Source organism: Ambystoma mexicanum, chromosome 3q (assembly GCF_040938575.1).
Source record: "Ambystoma mexicanum isolate Mex_15411 chromosome 3q, UKY_AmexF1_1, whole genome shotgun sequence".
NCBI classification, from domain to species: Eukaryota; Metazoa; Chordata; class Amphibia; order Caudata; family Ambystomatidae; genus Ambystoma; species Ambystoma mexicanum.
The window spans coordinates 192,226,423-192,246,644 of NC_090926.1; the positions used below are offsets into that span (position 1 = coordinate 192,226,423).

A 20,222-nucleotide genomic window follows, 5' to 3' on the forward strand; every position below is an offset into this window, starting at 1 on the left:
GCACACAACCTCCCACACCAAATCTGGGCTCTGTCTGCCCCCATATTCTTCTATTGGCCGGCTTCTTTCCTGGCTCCCATTCTGACGGTGCCTAGGTGAGGAGCAGCCCAACTCGCCTACACCACAGCACCCTGCGAGGGTGCCTAGGGGTATCTGATCCGCTGGGAGACCTGAGGATGTGCACCGGAGGACCTCCTGCAGCGGCCAACGTCTGCTGGTGCTCACTCCCTCACATCGACTGCCTTGTTCCTGCAGCGCCCAGCGGCCCGCAGCGCATCAAGGCCATTGAAGAGGTGAGTGGATGCCTCGGAGAAAGCCGCAATACCCTGCTGCCTGGGGCGGCTGTGAGGTGCCCGTGACAGCCCCCGTCTGCCTGACTCTTCCAGACACCGCCGGGCCAGGGGCCCGAAGCCCTTCAGCTGCTTCTCCTACGCAACTTGATCCCAACACTGCCGGGCTGTGACTTTGCCGCGGGTGTAACGTCAATTTTTTTGATACCCATCAGAAAATCCTACCGAGAGCAGGCATTGGGCGACCCACCCAGAGGTAGGAAAAAGTGACTGGGTAGGAAAATCTAAACAGCCTGAACTGTCATTTTTTTGCTACCCGTCAGAAAATCCTACCGAGAGCAGCCATTGGGCAACACACTCAGAGGTAGGAAAAAGTGACGGGGTAGGAAAATCTGACAGCCTGAACTGTCATTTTTTGCTACCCGTCAGAAAATCCTACCGCAAGCAGGCATTTGCCCTTGTGCCAGGAAAGTGGGGTAAGTGGAGTAAGAGGTTATGGAAACAGTTCCTCTTTTTTCAGTTGACATACCCAAGTGGATTGAAACTCTTTGGGTCACCGTACTGCCTCAAAGTGCATTTTGAAGGATGACAGCTTTCGCAACCTCTATATGCCCCACCATTGCTTTACTATTTTGATCATTAGTATTGAGAAGACACTGCATATAAGCATTTCCCTGCCTCCCTCTATTCAGCCTTGCCTCTGGACAGCCCCTCACACCTTGCCCCAGTATTCGGCCAATGTCCTTCTGCCTCCTGCCATCCTCTTCACCACAGCATGCCCTCCCTTTTATCATACTCTCCCATTTGCTAGGCGCCCCCTCCCCTTGGAACTGCCTGCATCCCTTCCCCCCAAGCCAGTGAATCTCCATGTCTGGTGGGGGGCTCACCACTAGGCGTTAGGTGTGGGGGCCACCAAGAGGCCAATGTGGACAGGTCTGCATACAGACTGGTGCAGCAGAGGTCCACTGCTTTTAGTATTCATTTCAGCATTTACATACCGCTACAGGCCTCTGCATTTTGGAGCTTGTAGTATTTATTATATGTCAAATTTAATATGGAACTCCAAGTTCCAGGGTGCAACGCGCGGTTGGCTAAAATTATAGGATCGTCCTACCATTTCATACACCCTGAGAAGAAACTGTACGATTTGGTCACAGAACAAGTGTGTTGATAATTGTCCAGTAATCGGGGAATCTGCAAAAAGAAAGATGTTTTTGGAGGGGACACCATTGTGTTACCTGACTGGCATACCTTTGTGTTCTTCGCTTGTGTTTGAGCCAGGATCATGACCTAAACCCGGTGAACGTTAAATAATGAACAATGTACGCATAACCTTTAGTTTCCTCTTCAGGGCAAGATAGCTCTGGGAGCTAATGCACTCCCTACAAGCGATCAGCTAGCAACCACCTGGTTGTGCATTCACATCATGTCAGGGTGCACAATGCTCAACTCTTCCTAATTCATTCCAGATACATTTATTACAACTGTTATGATGCCCAGTGCCTGTCACAACAACTCTTAATTAACATCACGCTTCATTGCACCCAGAGTTCACATTTTATCTATGCTGCGCCCTGTCTACTGGTGCTGAAATCACTCGAACATCAGTCTCCTGCCTCTATTTACTGCCCTAAATTCCTTAACCTTGTGCCTTAACCATTGGACAACCTACACCATTCACCACAAGGCGTTTGAGACATGCTTGACCTGCGTTTCGGGAGCCGCTGTGCAATGTTTTATGTGCTCCCTTATGTGGGTAGCCCACCAAATGCATTCTGGTATCTGGGGTCCGTAGCTAACTATCGCAGTAAACAGAAGTTGGGTCAGTGCTGTGCTGGGTTGTGCCAGGATTGGTGGAGGCTATGCTGGGGTGACCTAGGTGAGTGGGCATTGCTGTGATTGAGCTGCGGTGGGTCAGTGATGTGCTGGGGATGGTTGAGGTTCTGGCTTGATCTGGGGCATGTTGGGTGCCAGGTCTAAGCTAGAGTGGGAGGGAGGGTGGAGTGCTTGAGGCGCTAGGGTTGGTGGAGGAGGTCCTACAGTGACCTGGTTTGGACGCAGCGCTGTGGTGAGTGGGCTGCTGGGCTGTGCTAATGTGGGTGCAAAGGGCCTCATTACATGTTTGGTGTTCATTCAGTGGCCCCTATTCTTCATTACCATTACCGCCATTTGGTCCCATGAGTGCACCATGGGATTACAAGTGGTGGTAATGTGGTGTAATTCCATGTGTGTGTAGTGCACAGGACTCCATGGAGATTTGTGGTGGATTTACCAACGGCGATTTGTTGCTGGAGGTAAATCCTCCACTTCATATCCAAATGTATAATTCAATGGTTTGTGAAAAATGGCGGTAATTCTGCTACTGCCCAAAAAGGTGGCAGTAATGGAATTACCACTTTTTGCCGTGCCACTGAACCTGTAATGAGGCCCTTAAAGTGTGCTGCTTTTAGCTCAGTTGGGTGTGTGTTGTGCTCGGTCCAGCTATGGGATGCTTGTGTGAGCTAGGGGATGCTTGTGTGAGCTAGGGGATGCTTGTGTGAGCTATGGGATGCTTGTGTGAGATAGGGTTTGCTTGGTTGATGCAGTGGGCGGGCATCAAGAAGATGCAATCTAGGGTGGTGTGTGATGTCTTGAGAGGAGCCTGTACTGGGATGTAATTGGGTGCTTGGCTACACAGGTTGGGTGAGCTTATGTGGGTGGGTGGGCTGCTGAGGTGAGCTAGGCTGGGTGTGTGCTGTGCTGGGGTGAGTTACAGTGGGGTGCTTGGATGAGCCACAGTGACGTTATTTGCTCTAGTGTCCTAGGGTGGGTGGGTGATGTGCTATGATGAGCTATGTAACCTTGTTCAGATGCTGGGTGGCTAGGTTAAGTGGGCTGGGTGCTGGTATGAGCTTAGGTCCAGTGGGATGATGGGGTGAATTAGGGTAGGCAGGTGGTGTTGGTAGGAATAGCTCTGGTGGGTGTGGGGCTAGGGTGAACTAGGATGGATGGTTTGCTGGGGTGAATTAGTATCAGCGTGCTAGTCTGTGTCATGCTAGGCTGGGGCATTTTCCTGGTGTGAGCTACGGTCGGTGGATGTTGTACCTGATGAGCTAGGTGGGTGAGTGCTGTGTTGTGGTGAGCTAGAGTGAGTGGCTAGGGGCTGAGATGAGTTAAAATGTGCGCAGTGTTGGGGGAGCTTATGGTGGATAGGATGCTTGGATGATGGGATGCTTTGGTGAGCATGAGTTGACAGATGGGGTGCTATAGTGATCTTGTGCTGGAGTGATCTAGGTTGCAGGGGGTGTTGCTAAGAGCTAGAGGAGGGTGGTTGTACTGCACAGGTGAGCTAGGGCGGGTAGATTGTATGCTAGTAAGAGTTCGGTTGACTGGAATGTTTTTTTGTGGTGAGCTTGAGCTGGAGAGAGGAAAGGTTGGTACTCTACTGATGCAAGCTGGGATTGGTGTGTGGATTGGTTTGCTGAGGCAGTTTATGGTGCCCTGGGTGAGCTACAATAAGTATTGTGCCAGGGCAACCTAGGCCGAGAGATTTATGTACTGGAGGGAGCTAGGGTGAATATGTATTGTGCGGGGATGAGTTAGGGTAGATGGGTGGCATGCTGCTGAGAGCTAGGGTGGGTCAGTGTTATGCTGGGGAGCTAGGGCAGGGTGACTTTGTTGGGTAAGCTTGTGTAGGATGAGGCAAAGTGGTTTGTTGAAGTTTGGTGGGGTGTGTGAGGTCGGGTGAAGCGTGAGGCAGGTTGTGTGACTGGGGAGAATGGGGCACTGGGGTGAACTCATGTTTTCTGGGGGGCTTTGGCGGTGGTTGGATAGGTGGGCTGCTGGGATGGGCTATGTTGAATGAGTTGTGCTTGTTTTTATTGCATTTGCATTGGGGTGAATGCTTGGCTGAGCTAGGGTTCCTGGGTGTGATAGGTTGTGCTGGGGTGAGGTAGGTTTGCTGGGGTGAGCTAGGGTGTGCAAGTGTGGTTGGGGTATTGGGGTGAGCCGCATGGGTTGCAGTGATGTAGCCGGGCTGGGAGTGATCAGGGAGTCATAGGGTACGGTGTGGGATAGGGTTTTGGAGTGAGCTTGGGTGGGTTCTTAGGGTGTGTGTGTTGGTGTGATGCTGCAACCAGCAGGGGGGGATTCGAGGTGAGGAAGAGTGGGTAGAGGGTTAGGTGTGATCCTGGGGTAGCAAGTGTGGGTGAGCTATTGAGATGCTTGGGTGAGCTTGGGTGGGTGGACTCCTGGGGTGAGCTCTGGGTGGGTTGCTGGGGCACGCTGGGTTGGGTGGGTGGTGTGTTACTTTGAGATGACCTAGCGTGTGTGAGTGGGGTGTTGGGGTGAGCTATTGTGTTCTGGGGCTAGTTATGAACAACGGGTTGTTGTGCCAGGATGAGCTAGGGTAGGTGGGTAGTGTGCTAGGGTAAGCTAGGGTCTTCAAGCGTATGTGCTATTGTTAGCCTAGGTGGGAGGGGTCCTGGGGTCAGTGAGGTGGTGGGGTGATATTATGTTGGATGAGGCAGGCTAATGAGATGAGGTTGGGTGAGCAGGTGACATGGTTGGGTGGGTGCTGTAGATGGGGTGATGTGAGGTAGTGAGGGGTTGGTTTGGTTGAGGAGAGGTGGTGGTTGGGTGGAATTTGGTGTATTAGTGGGGTGATTGGGGTGGTCTGAGAATTCTGGGTGAGGGTTTAGGGTGAGGTGAGGTCGTTGGGACAGGCTGGGTGGATGAAGTGAAGTGGGGTGGGGTTGGGTGTGGTGAGCTTTAGGCTGGCATGTGCTAGGGTACATGGATGGAGGAAGGGCAAAGCTGAGGCAGGTAAGTTGTTGACCAGAACTACGGTTCCTGAGGACGTTCAACCTACCAGATCTCTGTGGTCATACCAATGATATATATGGCGCTATATAAATGCCAAGTAACATAACATAACATAGGACTGGGGTGTGCTCGGATGGTTGGGATTCACTACTGGGGTGATCTAGAGTGAGTGGGTTTCAGTGCTAAGGTAAACTAGGCTAGGTGTGTTTCGGGAGTAGGTAGGGTGACGAGATGATCTAAGATGGTGTGCTAGGGTGTAGTAGGTGAGCTGGGGTCAACAAGGGTTGGTTGATGGTTGAGGGGCTAGTCAAAGTGTGGGATTCTGGGTGGGGCTCGGCTGGGTTAATGAATGGCATGCCAGGGCATGCTAGGGTGGGTGAGCAAAGGGGGTGCCGTTAGGTTTCATGGCCATTTGGAGTGCTGCGGTGAGGTAGGATGAAAGGGTGGGCGGTAGGGTGAGCGTATAATGGAGGTTGGGCTACCAAGGTGATCTAGTGTGGAAGGATGAGCTGCCTGGGCGATCGAGAATGGTTGATGTTGTGCTGGGGTGATCGAGGGTTGCTGGGAGGTATGCTGTGCAAGCTACGGTGGGAGGCAGTGAGATGGAATGACTATACCGTGCCGGGGATGAGGTAGGATGTGTCGTTTGAGGTGTTCTGGGGTAAGTTTTGTTGGGTGTGTTGGTTGGTGTGTTGAGCAAAACCAGGGCGGGTAGCATGCTGGGACGACATGGCGTGGGTGTGTTTGTGTGAGGTAAGGTAAATGGGTGGTGGGCTGTGGTGAGTTAGGGTCTGTGCTTTTTGGGTAAAGTGGTGCAGTAAGGATGTGTGGGATGAGGTAAGAGAGAGTTTAGCTTTGGTGAGTGGATGGAGAGGGCAAGGTGGTGGGTTAAGGGTGGCTGAGGTGATGGTGGTGAGGAAGCAGACTGAGGTAGTGTGGGTGGGTTATGTGGGTGGTGTGGGGAGGTTGGGTGGCATGAGCTGTTGTGCTGCGATGAGTTAGGGTTGTGGTGGGTGGCAAGAGTGCTTGGATAGTTCATTGCTGAGGTGAGCTTGAGGGTGTGGGTTGTAGAGCTGGAGCAAACCAGGGTGGGTGGTCTTCTGTGGTGAGGTGCACGATAGGTGGTTAGGTGGGGTGCTGGAAGATGCTAGGGTGGGGTGGGCATGATTATTAGGGTGGGCATGTCCTTTAAGTGCTGCTTGCAGGGGAAAGCAAGGCATCAGCTTTCGCGCACTCCACCCCTCGCCTTCACAGGGGCAGCGTGAGGCCATTTGGTTTGTACCAACCCAGCAGGGGCTTGTCTTGAAGACCCTGACTGATCTTGGCTTGGTCAGACTTGGCCGATCTGAGGATGAGCATAGTTCTCAGCGGAGAGCACTGACCTCACTGAGCTATCTGACAGATGCATTTACATTACATTATTATCCGTTTCAGGAGCAGGAGCAGTACCGTAAGGTTCCTTCCCAACAAGAGGTCCAGATATGATGGTTGTTTAGGTGGTGCAAGGATTAATGTCTCCACCTGCAAAGTGCAATTTCAACACTTCTCCTCCCCTATAACGAGGCTTCATTTGCTGTTTTTATGCATAGATGGTGCCCCATAACTTGAACCTGGTGATGATAATGTATTTTCGTTCACTATTTCTTGTAAAATACCATTCATGCTGGTGATTGTAGGCTTCCTGTCAGGATGTGGAAAATACAGATAACATACTCTTTTCTCGACATGATACTTTAACGATTGCCTCTGTTATTTCGGCGGCCCTGCCCCCACTGCTTAACTATAAGTCACGACTGAGCATACGCACACATTCTCAGCCGGATTTATCATGAATATGTATGTGAAATAAGTGCATTATTAACGTGATAATGATGCACTTAGTTTAAATACACATACATATATATTTGTAATGGATACTTTCATATATTTTGCACATTTAGTGCTTATTAGAATCCTAGGACTTTATGAAACACAGTGTCCGCTGTGTTCATCTTCTTGAGTCCGCTGGATTCGTGCTGTTTGCGTCCGTTTACGAGTAGCTCTTAACACGGCTTCACAGTGTTCTGTTATTTCAGTGAGCCTGGCTCACATTAAGTTACAGAAACTGCACCCATGGGACCCCACAATTACAGGCACACCACATTCCTGCTGTCATTATATCCTACCCATTCCCATTAAGTACTGACTGAGCATGCGCACGCATGATCAGTCAGCAAGGTAGGATTTTCTGACAGATAGGAAAAAGGTGACGTTACACCGGAAGGGTTGAGCGCTCCATTACAGGGCTGATGCTCCTATGGATTGGCCAGGTGGCCCTCATGCCAGTTGAATAACAGTACCCTGAAAGCATCCTTTTCCCCCTATCCAGGAGCCCTCATCTTTGTTTCCCCCTCTCTGGGTTGCTATCAGCCCCTGATATCATCCTACCCCCGGGACTGTCTACCTCCTGAGCTGCTTGCTCCAGCTGAATGTCCGGGTTGAGCGGACTGGTCTGAGTGGGTACTGCACTGACTGGCGCTGCGGCCTCCATACCCACCGGTAACACCTTAACCCCCCGAACGCTGCATCTGGTGACACCTTGTGCTGCCGCAGCGATCGCAGCTCCAAGCATAGCCATTACAGGACATCCCCTGTACCCACCCCAACTTCAGCCTTCCCTGTCTCCCACCGATACTGTCCCATCTGCATCGCCTGATTGCTTGTCACCCCAGCACGTTGCGCTGCCATGACCAAAGGAGGTGGGATAAACAGAGCCCCATTAATATGTATGCTACGGCTGTGTCCAAAGAGCGGCGGGAGGCTGATAAAGCCACGGCGAGCCCCTCCAAGTCTGCTGCCAGGGAACCCACCGAGATGCAACGACTGAGTTAAACTAAAAATACTTGACAAGTGTGACAAGGTGCCGAGTTGGCGGCCAAGCTGTAATAATCTTTTTACATGGTTTTTCATACTCGTCCGTAAAGGGCCCATGATCTATTGGTTGCAATGGCCTGATGGCGGCTGTGTATGAGCTGGAATGTAGGGGGAGAAGGTAATCACGTTAAGATGCGCAAGTTACAGCTTTACACCTAACAACACAAGGCCTGCATCCTCTTTTTACAGGAAACCCACCCTCCAACTGCGAATAGTAATAGATTTTCCAAAAGTTGGGGTACAAAGCGCTTTTATATACAATATTCTTCTCAAAGCCATGGCTTAGAAGTGGTAATGCTTAATATATATGGCACTAACGTCGATGATGCTGATTTTTATTCACATATAATAGATCTTCTGGAAACATACCCTCTAGTACCTGTCCTTTGGGGTGGGGACTTCAACACTATTGTCGATTTCAACCTGGACAGATCCGGGAGCACTCTACAGTGCATGATTTGCACCCTAGGATTGATCGATGGCTAATATCCGGGACACTGATTAACTGGATGGTGGAAGCGGATATATTGCCTAGGACATATTCAGACCACTCCCCTGTCACTTTGACCCTAGCTTGGGGTTCAGAACACAACACAAGATGCCTTTGGAGGCTCAAGCCTCAAGCGTTTCTAACCCAGTAATCAGAGATGAGCTTGGGGAATGTGTTGCCAACTATTTTCGTACTAACGCGGGCACCACCGATACTCATGCCATCCTTTGGGAGGCCTTTAAGGCCTATATCCGTGGCATGGCCCTGGCCAAGGAATCGGGTATTGTTAGGACCATCCATCGAAACATTCGGGACAGCAAAGCCTCCCTCAAGTCACTTGAATCGCAATACGAAATTAACCCAGCGACCACCACACTAGGCGACATCTAAGACACACTGGACAACTTTAGATCCCATGCTGACAGGGAGCAGAAGTTCCTTGACAGGCCCAAATGCAGCAAGGCAATATGGTGAGGAGGAACGCCCGTGCAGAGTACTAGCCAGAGTGGTACGGCAGGAGAAGGGCGACCGCCACATCCCATTAATTGAGGACCCTACAGGCTTACTCGTCTACACGGTGTCCGATATAAACGAGGTGTTTCGGTCATTTTATGCTGCACTTTATGACATCAATGTTGTGACACCCAGTCCTGGACCCATTTCTGGAGGCCCTTCTGCTCTCGGTACTGACGAGGCCAGAGATGCTCTCGACGGCTGATGAGTGCCAAGGAAATCGCACTGCCATCAAGGCTCTGCTCGCTGGTAAGGCCCCCTGTCCAGATGGTATCACCATGGACTTCTATAAATGCTATAAGCCCGTCCTCACGTCCTACTTGTCTGCTCTATGGGACGAATCCTGCGGAAGTGGAAAGTTACCCCCACACTCAGAGAAGCAGTGATAACGGTGTTCCTAAAGCCCGGTAAACCCACTACAAACTGTGGTGCTTACCGTCCCTTGTCACTCAATAATAGCAATATTGAAATATTTGCAAAGGTAATGGCCCTTCGACTCTGCCCTTACATGCCTTATCTGGTGCACCCAGATCAGTCAGGATTTGTGGCCGGTCGCTCTACTGTACTCAATATGAGACGTCTATTTAACATCTTAGCCCGTGTTGACATAGGGGTGGCGGCGGTTGCTGCGGCACTGGATATTCAGAAGACCTTTGATTCTGTTTCCTGGCGGTTCCTCTGGGCTGTGCTCGTGATGTGCAATTTCGGCCCCTGATTTATTTTGTGGATAAGGTTACTTTATATGCAGCCAGTGGCCAGGGTTTGTACCAATGGCTGGCTCTCATCCCCATTTGACATCCGTAGGGGTACCAGGCAGATCTGCCTGTTGTCCCAACTAATCTTTGTTGTTGTTATGGAGCCTCAGGCCGATCTGATGTGACAGAGGCATGCACACAGGGGCATCAGGCTCTCAGGCTCTTCTGAAATTATATCACTGTAAGCAGACAATGCACTATTGTTCGTCGGAAACCCAGACGAGAACCTCGCCCCATCATGCGTGATGTTCTCCGCTTCGGGCTCCTATCCGGACTCAGCGTTAATTGTGCAAAATCACAATTTTCCCGTTAACAGAGGCCACTGCTGCTCCAAGTGGCCTCATGGGGTTTGCCTGGTCTCCCAATGAGATTAAATATCTCAGGGTTACAGCAACTCATGGTAAAAATGTATGCCTGGGCTAACTTGCCTATAACTCTTGTGGGACGTGTATCGCTCCTCAAGATGATCCTATTACCACAACTACTGTACCATTTTCTAAATATCTCTATATGGCCGGGGGCAGCACTGTTCGCAGCACTTAAGGTTGCCGTAAATGGCTTCCTGTGGCATTCCGGAGCAGTACGACTCAAATGGGCCGCACTCACGAGACCATACAATCAAGGAGGACTAGCTGCCCGAGAAGTATTGGCTAGCAGCCCAGGCCCAATACGCAATCCACTGGTTTACTGAGGGAACACCACTCCCACATGTAAAGATTGAGCGACTCACCACCGAGCCTCGGGACGTTCGCTCCTTGGTATTGGCCCCACTATGGAAAGACCCGGGGGTGGCCAGCCCGCCGGCCACCACTGCGTTAGCATGGGATAAAATACATCAGCTTACTGACAACCCGCACCTATTCCATAGGGATCTGCCACTTAGGAACCTCCATCCTGGGTTTCCTAAAATTGGCGTGTCTGCTGCGCACAAATGGCCAGAAGACGCTACTCCACCCTGGGTGATATGTTTGTTATGGATTCCTTCGTAGCCGGTTCATACCTGCCCGGGGCCCCTGGTAGACAAACCTCTCGATGGCTACGGTATGCAGGCTTGCGCCGCGCATTCAAGTGTATATGGAAGGAGTTCCCCATGCTTCCCCCAGACTAGCCCCTTCTTGCACTAGTTATGGAAGGTGCTTCGACCACCGGGATAGTATCCAGGTTTTACGGACTGTTGCAGGTTCGGGTTGGCAAACCACTATCCGCTCTCCGAGACGTTTGGGGTAGAGATCTGGGTTTAGGGATAACTGAGGAGAGTTGGGAAGAAATGTGCATGCAGACACGCTTGGTTTCCCTCAATGCTAGATTTTGACTAATTCAATTTAAGGTATTGCACAGGTTTAACTACACTCCTGCTAGGCTGCATCTCATATCCCAGGATCACTCCCCACTATGCCCTAGATGCCACTCGGAGGATGCACACTACTTACATTTGATTTAGTCCTGCCCGAGAATCTACGTGTATTGGGCCGGTGTCTGCACAGCTGTTTCAGAAATGTTCGACCACGTTATCGAGTACTGCCCAATGAACTGCCAGTTTCCTCAGTTCTTGTTGCTTCAGCGTAATCACCAAAAACTTGTCAGTCTCTGTATGAATATTGCAGTGCGCTGTATTTTACTGTTACGGCTTAGGCCTGTTTCCCCCATCGTAGAACAATGGCTTTGGGATGTCAATTGGGCATCTAACCTTGAGGAACGTTGGACCTCTTTGCAGCCGATTTGCAGTAAGCCTCATGACATTTGGCTCCCTTTCCAGGCTTAACCTGCAAACATTTGTTGACGTGGACACGGAGACGCGAACCCCCCTGTAACCACCTGAATTCCATTGTATGATCCCCACAGTTATGCATGTTTTTTTGTTTGGTCTGAATATGATTTGTGAATCCTCATCGAAATGGAGCAATGTTTAACCCTGCCTTGTTTGGTATTGTTGGTATGCCTGCACCTGTTGCAAAGTCAAGCATCTAATAAATAAAGTTTAAATAAAAATACAAAAAAAGTTTGTTACTACTACATGCTTTGGGCCCTGAAAGGCAAAGCAAATGCCAGCTCTAACAGAAGCAAATGCTGGAGACATGGATGGCCATGAGAGGACCACTAGACAAATAGTATACCCCAGACATAAATGTGGCAATAAACAGATTACATTTTTACTCCAGAATGCAACTGAGGGCGGAAAAATCGAGGAAGGCCTATTGCTGCAAGAAACCATTTTGATCGCAAGGAAGATTGAGCATACCCAGTTGTGTTCGAGAGAGATAAAGGAAAAGAAAAAGGAAGTTATCCAGGAAGGGAACGAAACAAATAAAAGTAGTAAAGGAGCCCTCAAGTTAACGTCATAAGGAAGGAAGAGGAAAAATGAATAACAAAGGATGGGGAATTGAGACAACACTACAATAGAAGAACACTAGAGGGCTGCAATGATAAAAATAGGTCTCGTAGATGCAGCAGACGAGGAAACTACATCAGCTCAAAATATTGCCCTGCCTAAAACCAAATGTACACACGCTGCAAAAGGCGGGGACATTTTTCAGTTGTTTGCCAGAATAAGAATAGTGTCCGCAGATCCGTGCCAAAATCTGAATGAGGAACGAGTAGTGGTTGTAAAAACTCAAGAGGAAGAGAACTCAAGTTCACAATTAAAACTTCCCAGCTTTGAAGTGATCATTGAGAACTGGAAAGTCAAAGTAATGGTTGACAGCTGCTCTCCATACACAATCCTCACCCTCAAAAAATGGGAATAATTATAACTTTGGGCCATGAAAGCAAAACTGAACAAACTACACATAAGGAACCCAGGAGGGTTTGAAGGGTCCACTACTGAGAAACAAGATAGCATGAATAAAAATATATTTAGCAAGGAAAGGGTTAAAGTCCTAGGATGGACAGATCGAGCGGCATTGAAAATCAGGTAAGACCCTTGTCTGGATGAACTAGTAATAAGTTTGTGTACAAAGAAGGAGTAAAATCAAGGAAAATTCACCAGAGTTTTTCAGAGCAAGCATTGGAAAACTGAAGAGTTTTACTCGCAGGACTATTCTGAAACCAGGGGCATACCAGTTGTTTGCCAACGTAGGCCGATACCATTCTCGTTAATGGAACAAGTAGAGAAGGCGCTGGAGAGGCTACAACATGAAGAGGTTATTGAAAGGATCGAGTCAGCTCAGTGGATTAGTCCCATAGTTGTGGCCATGAAAACAAATGTGAAACTCAGGATATGTGTAGACATGCACGACTCTAATAAGAGCATATTTGTGGACAGATATCCATTGCGGAACATTTTGGAAATACTGATTTCTTTTACAAGAAGCTGAGATTTTATGGCAGTAAATTTATCAGCAGCATATCTCCAAATATTGTTAAAGGAGGACTACAGCGATTTGACTGCATTCATAACACTGATAGGACTATTCGATATTGCAGGATACCATTGGGACTGGCGTGTGCAGCTGCAGTGTTCAAGAGGATTATGACATCCATCTTGAAGGGGTTAGCAAGGACCATGGTGTACCAGGACAATATTTTGGTGTATAGTAGAGGAAGATCAGAACATGATATTTGACTGAGAGCAGTTTTGGATCGATTGTTGGAAAGGGGACTGAAGATAGAACTAGTGCAAATTCAGCTAAGCACGAGTAGAATATCTAGGGCATGTACTAAGTGGGCAAGGCTATAGATCAAAGGATGATGCATTTGCAGCAATGCAATAAAGAATGCCCCAAGCTAAGCAACAAGGATGAATCGAGATTTTTCTTGGGTCTGACAGACGAATAGAACCAGTTTGTAAAACATTTTGCAAGTATTAACTCATTAGAATGCTCATGAAAAAGGGTGCATTGTTTGAGTGGTCAACAGAGAGTGAAAATGCAATGCTTGCCCTCAAGAATGGAGTATGTAATGCACCTAACCTGGGGGCGGGGGTGTTCAATCAGGAAAGACAACAAAACTTGAGAGCAGTGTTGTTTCAGAGAGAGGATGGACCAGATAGGCTCATATGTTATGCTTTGTGAGACAGGCATGGTATCAAGAGAGATGATGCGGACAAAAGAGATATATTCAAACAAAGCTTTATTGATGATCAGGATGGTGTAATGCCAAACTAACCCTATGCTATGGGGGGATTTCCCTGCCTAAAGGAATTTAAAAAAAGTCTGTGTCTAAGTCAAAACCAAAGGTTTGTCTGTGTCAAAACTCTCTGCTTCTTCTCACAACTACAACAAAACTAGTGGGAAAATGCTCTCCACCAAATATAAGTGTTCCAAAATAAATGTTCAAGGATTGGCAAGTTAAGTTCTTCTAAAGTTCTCTGTCTCAAGGCCAATACAGTTCCAGTGTACCCTTGTGGCAATTTCTGGGGATTCCTTCTGCAGATTCACAACTATCACTGTTCACATCACTTGCCGGTCTCGGGTTTCCCTTCCCCAAGTCTCAAAGGTAACAAAGTTCACACAACACTGTGGTCTTGGGATTCCCTTCCCCAAGATACTTAGGGGTAACAAAATGCACACAACACTGCGGTCTTGGGATTTCCTTCCCCAAGACTTGCTTTCAATAGTTTACTTTTTTCCGCTAATCAGTTTGCAAAAGACCATGGGATCTACTTGACTCTTCCTTTGGTTAACTTCACCAATGATTCACCTCTTTGCTGCTTTTCAATCTTTTGTGGTTTTTGGTTTAGGTGCAATTGTCAGACCGCACGGTCCACTCCTCACAGGCCACACAACCATACGTTTCCCAAAGCTGAAGCTTAATAGTTCAGCAAAAAAGGCTTTCATCTTCTTGTAGGATTTTCATGTCTTTCAGTCTTTTCTAACCATGGCACACTTGATTTTCCCAGACTTTTCTTATAGTTGTTAGCACTTTATCTTGTCCTTGTAGCCCAAATTTGCAGCATTGATTTGGTTTCACTGTCACCATGATTTCCTGTTATTTAATATTAAAAAATGTATAGCTTTATGTGGGTGAGCTCGAATAATGTCTTTCAAACAATTCATTATTCAATAGATGCAAGTTTTACTCGGGCTCAGCAGCCCCTGCCATGAAGTTGGGTATTCAATATGCGCAAGGTTTACTTATACGGCCTCAGCAGCCTCTTTCATCAAGTTTGCTATTCAATGTGCGTAAGGTTCACTTACACAGGCTTAACAGCCCCTCAGAGCACCCCGGAGTTCCCAGTCAAGTGAAAGCCTTACCGGGTCAGTGTTGCTCTGCTCGGCAGATTTCCCCCCCCCCCCCGCCCTCCACACGGGAGAGGAGACTTAAAAGTTCTCTGGTTGCTTCCTTCCCAGGTATGCTGGCTTACGTGCTAAGCTCCGCCTCTGCTCTGCACCGGTATCTGCTCCCCGCCTTCCTCCACACTGGTTCCCAGTCCTGCTTGATCCGTTTGGTAGGACTCCCGGGATCTTCAGCGGACTCCTTAATGTCTCGGCTTTCACACCCTTAGCACAACACAAACTAGGTCCTGTTCTCATTCTGCTCTTGCATCACCTGCAACTCTCTTCTTTCCACCTGTTTGATTTCTACATTGTATACTCTTTCATTACTAATGGGCTGCAGGTGAAACAAGGTATTCCCAATTCCTGGACCTTTATTGTGTCATGCCTGACCTTTCTTCTTTATTCCAGTACCAGAGTGGTGCTGGCCATAGGGAATCTGCACTGCTCCTAGTTGCATCATCTTCTTCTCAGTACTTGAAGGAAAATTACTAGAGATGATAGAATGAAGTTGACAATAGCCCATAAAGGCCCAGGGAGGTGAGGAGAGGTCAGTATTAGAAAAAGGAGGATACCATGTCTCGCCTTCAGGTACTCTCTCTCCAGTCCCCAAAGACCCTCCACTCAGGTGATCTTCCCTCGCTTGTCCACCCCCAGGGTCGGGACCCAAAAGCAATGGCCCTAACCTGGCCACCTCAACAGAAGATCCCTGGGGAGTAGATGTGAGAGCATCTTCAGATTTCTCACAGCTTTTAGAATGTTGTTCGAAACAGAGACAGAGTGTTCTGTAACACCCAAAAACCTGTTGAACCAGCTCCACATTCCATGGCCTACGAAAATGAGAAATCAACCAGAACCCTCCAAAGTAGTTAAAAACCTTGAGATAATAATGGACAACGGCTTAACGCTAGAACCACAACTCAACACAGTAGTAAAGAAGTGCTTCTTCCACACACAATCAAACCGATATTACCCTTCCTCACCTTCCAACATAAAGCACTTGCCATCAGCTCCCTCGTTCTGTCAATAATAGACTACGCAAACTATCTCGGAATGCCGGACCACCTCACCAAAAAACTGCAGCAAATCCAGAATGCAGCAGCAAGGCTACTGCTCAGACTCACCAAGGGAGAAAACATCACACCAACACTGGCTAACAGTCAAAAAAATAATGTTCTTGAAGACAATGCATAACCCACTGAACAATACACTGCCAAGGTGCACAATTCATAATGGAAAACCTGTTCCTTTACAAGCCAAATTGAACAGTGAGATCCAAACTGAACAGTGAGATCCAGCAAAGACATTTGCCTCGAACAAAAACAACACTCAAATTGGAAAATTGGTGGCTCAGCAATCTCCTGCATCTCAGCAAATCTTTGGAACTCACTTCCTAAGGAAATGCGAACAGTAGAAAAACATCTAGCATTCAGAAAATTACGAAAAACATGGCTCTTGAACTCACCAGCCTAAACAGAAAGAGAAATTCTCAAAACAACCTGAACCTAATGAACCTAAAACTGGACACCAAAGGAAATGGAGCTTTAACGGAGGCCACCATAGAAGAATCTGAGCCCTGCCAAATCAACACAACCATCGAAGAGAAGGGTACAGGTCACCCTCATCACCCTTGCACTTACCCCTCTCCCATGCACTTGCGCATTCTGAATGTCAATGGGACTAGTAAGATTGTTGTTTTTGTTCTCCCTTGCCTCATTGTGTTCTGAAACACCGGTGTACGAGCTCAATACAAATAAAATATCAACCAATCACTAACCCTACTAACTTTACAATATCCTGCATACCACCCTCAAACACCAAAACAAAACACACAGATACCTCTACAGAAGCAGAAACCTAAAAACATCATAAACTGCACACAATCAGCAATCCCCCTCAAACCAAATGTACTACAGAAAACCAATCCAAAACCCACAAACGCTTCTGAACCTTTACCGACTAACCGCATATAGTGACCAGTTTTTACGAACTGAAGCTACCAACAGCACATTAAAGCTCTCTTGCACTCTCCCTGTCAATCCCACTAACTAACCCTCTTTCATTTTCAGATCCACCAGAGTGCCTGGAGACCATGAAAATGGTAGCTCTGCATGGTAAAAATCACAATTACATAACATAATAGAGAAAGAGATGTTGGCATGTGTGTGGGGAGTCCACCATTTCAGGGAGTACGTGTGGGGAACTTACTTTATAATCAACACAGATCAAAAACCGTTGGTGGAGTTAACAGTGAAGGGAATCTATAAACCCACACCATGCCTGGCTAGGTTGTCATTAAGACTGCAGGATTATGATTTTGAGGTAAGGTATGTATCCGGGGTGAGTAATAAGGTAGCTGATTTCTTATCAAGATTGCCACTATCGGGTGAAAGGTGGATTAGTGCACGAGGAGACGGATGAAACAGTGGCTGTGTTGTTGGAAGCAATATCCAGAGACAAATGGGAAGAAGTAGCCAAGGACAAACTATTGTTGGAGGATGGGAAATAAAAAGAAATCGTGAGCCAAATGTGGTGCCATACTGGGAAGGTAAGCAAGAATGATCAATAGGTTGATGCACTGTTGAGGGGTCAGACACCTCAAACTTCCCGAAATAATGAGAGTAGCTATCATGAGGTTGGTGCACCAGGGTCACCCAGGCATAACGGAAACTAAACTAAGAGTTAGAGAAAGGTATTGGTGCCCAGGGATCAATGAGAATGTTGAAAGGATGGTAAGAGAATAATGGAAGTGTCAGAATTCTGGTAAATGTTGCTAGGCGGTGAAGCTAGGAGTCAAACCGATTGGACTTCCAGAAAGGGCATATAAACAACCAATAGGGATAGATATTCTAGGACCATACCACATACTTAATCCTGATATGAAGGGCATGGTAGTAATAGTGGACTATTACTCAAAATGGATAGAGGTGAAATTTGTGAAAGACGTGGGTTCAGGAGAAATTATCACATTTATTGAGCAAGTATGCAAGAGGGAAGGATATCCTGAAGCTATTGTAAGTGACAATGGAATGCAATTTAGAGGAGGAGAAATTATGGAGTATGCTAAGGAGATTAGAATCACATGGAAATTTACCTGAACTTATCACCGAGAGTCCAGCGGGTTGGTAGAGCGGTATAACAGTGTTATAGCAGCAACTGTAGAACAAGCGATTAGGAATGTAATGAATGTCATGTGAGCAGTGGTTGAATGAGTACGGACCATGACGATGCATGGGAACAGTTTGACAAGAGTGTTGACGGGGAGAGAACCAAACACTAAATCAAGCCCAGCATGGGTCAATGAGAAGGGTGGTTGAAGCGAAATAAACAATGAACAAGTCAGGGAAAGCATCATGTGACAATGGAAGGAAATTCAGCTGGAAAAGAACCAGCAATAATGTGCAGAGTGATGAAAGATTCACACCATGTGATTTGTTGAGGATAAATAAGGGAAGAGGTGTGCGTAAGGGAGTGTCAAAGTTTTCAGACCCTATTGAGGTGAAAAAAGTATTTGACGGTGCAGCAAGAATGGCTGATGGCTCGATATGAAATTTTAACAGGCTAAGCAATGGAAGTATGAGCAGGTAGGCATGAGGAAGGGGTGAAGAGTGCCTTCACACGCATCATTGATTGCCCAATGGGAAGCTGGGATAAGTGATGATAAACAGAATGGTTGTGTTAGCAGAGGAAGAAGAGTGACGAGGAAAGACGTTAATGGCAGAGTTGTTGAAGAGTGTTTGGGAGCTCAGACAAGTGAAGGAGATGGGATGAATGTTGAGGAGCAACATTTCAGGGGTTCAGGTGAGGGGACAGTCAAAAGAGTGAGGAAACCACCAGTGTGCTCTAAGGATTATGACATGCGTTGAAATGAGTTAACGTACATTTGATTAGAGTTAGTTCTAGTTCTAGCAGTTATTTTTTAAAGTTATAATTGGTTGAATTTTATAATAATAGTTTGTTGTTGGCTAATACATACACTCCGGGACAACATATTCCAGGATTCAAGACTCGGCCTGGATGGTTCATCTTTGTATCGAGGGTGCTCAATTTTTATATTTGATTTGAAGGGAGGAGTATGTGTAGTATACATTGTGCTTGCATTCATATTCCATGGCAACATCACATGCCTGGAATGTGGAATGCAAGCCAAGGATTGGGAGATGTTGAGGACGGAATGAACGGAGATGATGTATGGCAAAAGGCTCTATGAAGAAATCTTCAACAAAGAATCTGGTTGCATATACCGAAACATACTCCTCTTTCTTCAGAGAAGTTAACGCCACACACACCATAACATAATTAATTGTAACATTAAACTAAACATTAACCTATTGTTGCTCTTTGAGTAACACATTTCATTCCACATTGGTTTATGTGTACAAAGAGTCGTCATTCCACCAAATCATGTCCTTTTCATTGTGACTTTTCTCCATAATGTTTCAGTTGAGGTTTAGTGAAAATTTTACAGAGCATACAAATATTTGCAGCTCTTTGGAAAATATAAATGGTTTGCTTTGAGATTCGTCTTGCCGCTCAATTTCTAGTTATTATGAAGTCAACTTCTGGTAGAAGTTATTTAACCCCACAGTAATGAGTGTTTCGAACGTGGAGAGAAGTTCCGTAGGTTCTAAAAAGTGGTTTTCATGATGAGTTGTTGGAATTGTAGAAAACGATTTGGAACTGCTTGTGCTAGTTGACTGTGGGGAGGGTCGGATATGGTTGATGCTATTCCAGGATTTAGAGTGATAAAAGCTAGGACTTAGAAAGATGCATCTGGGGGGGGACTGTATACAATATTGAAATTCTTAAATAGCTTACAGATTTTCCTGCCTTCTGTCGCAGACACAACCTGAAGACCATGATGTGGCTGTACCTGGGAGCAATTTTGGGCCTTTACTTGGTCTTCCGCTGGTACCGTGAAAGGCTCACAGTCTCAAACCTCACGGATAAGTATGTGCTGATCACCGGCTGTGACTCAGGCTTTGGGAACCTACTGGCATGGCAGCTGGACCGGCGTGGCTTGCAGGTGCTGGCAGCGTGCCTGACGCAGAAAGGGGCAGAACAGTTGAAAGAGGCCACCTCGCAGAGGCTGCAAACCATCATCCTTGACGTGACCAATAGCACAAGTGTGGCTGCTGCTGCACAGTGGGTGAAGCAGCAAGTGGGAGATAAAGGTAAGAATATTTTTTTTTAAATTGGGGGTTTTTGTATTTTATATTCTTCCATGTTGAATTTCTGTTTGAGG

At 47.2% G+C, this 20,222-nt stretch overlaps 1 protein-coding gene across 4 annotated transcripts in view; it reads left to right on the forward strand.

Annotated features, from left to right (window-relative positions):
- The window catches only part of LOC138582307 (retinol dehydrogenase 16-like), a 253,185-nt gene that overhangs the window by 139,699 nt on the left and 93,264 nt on the right, over positions 1 to 20,222 (forward strand). For all 4 annotated transcript variants that reach the window (XM_069653472.1, XM_069653474.1, XM_069653473.1 and 1 more), the window contains one exon: positions 19,820 to 20,151. In XM_069653472.1, coding sequence (XP_069509573.1) covers positions 19,820 to 20,151 — 332 coding nt within the window. The remainder of the gene's footprint in view (positions 1 to 19,819; positions 20,152 to 20,222) is intronic.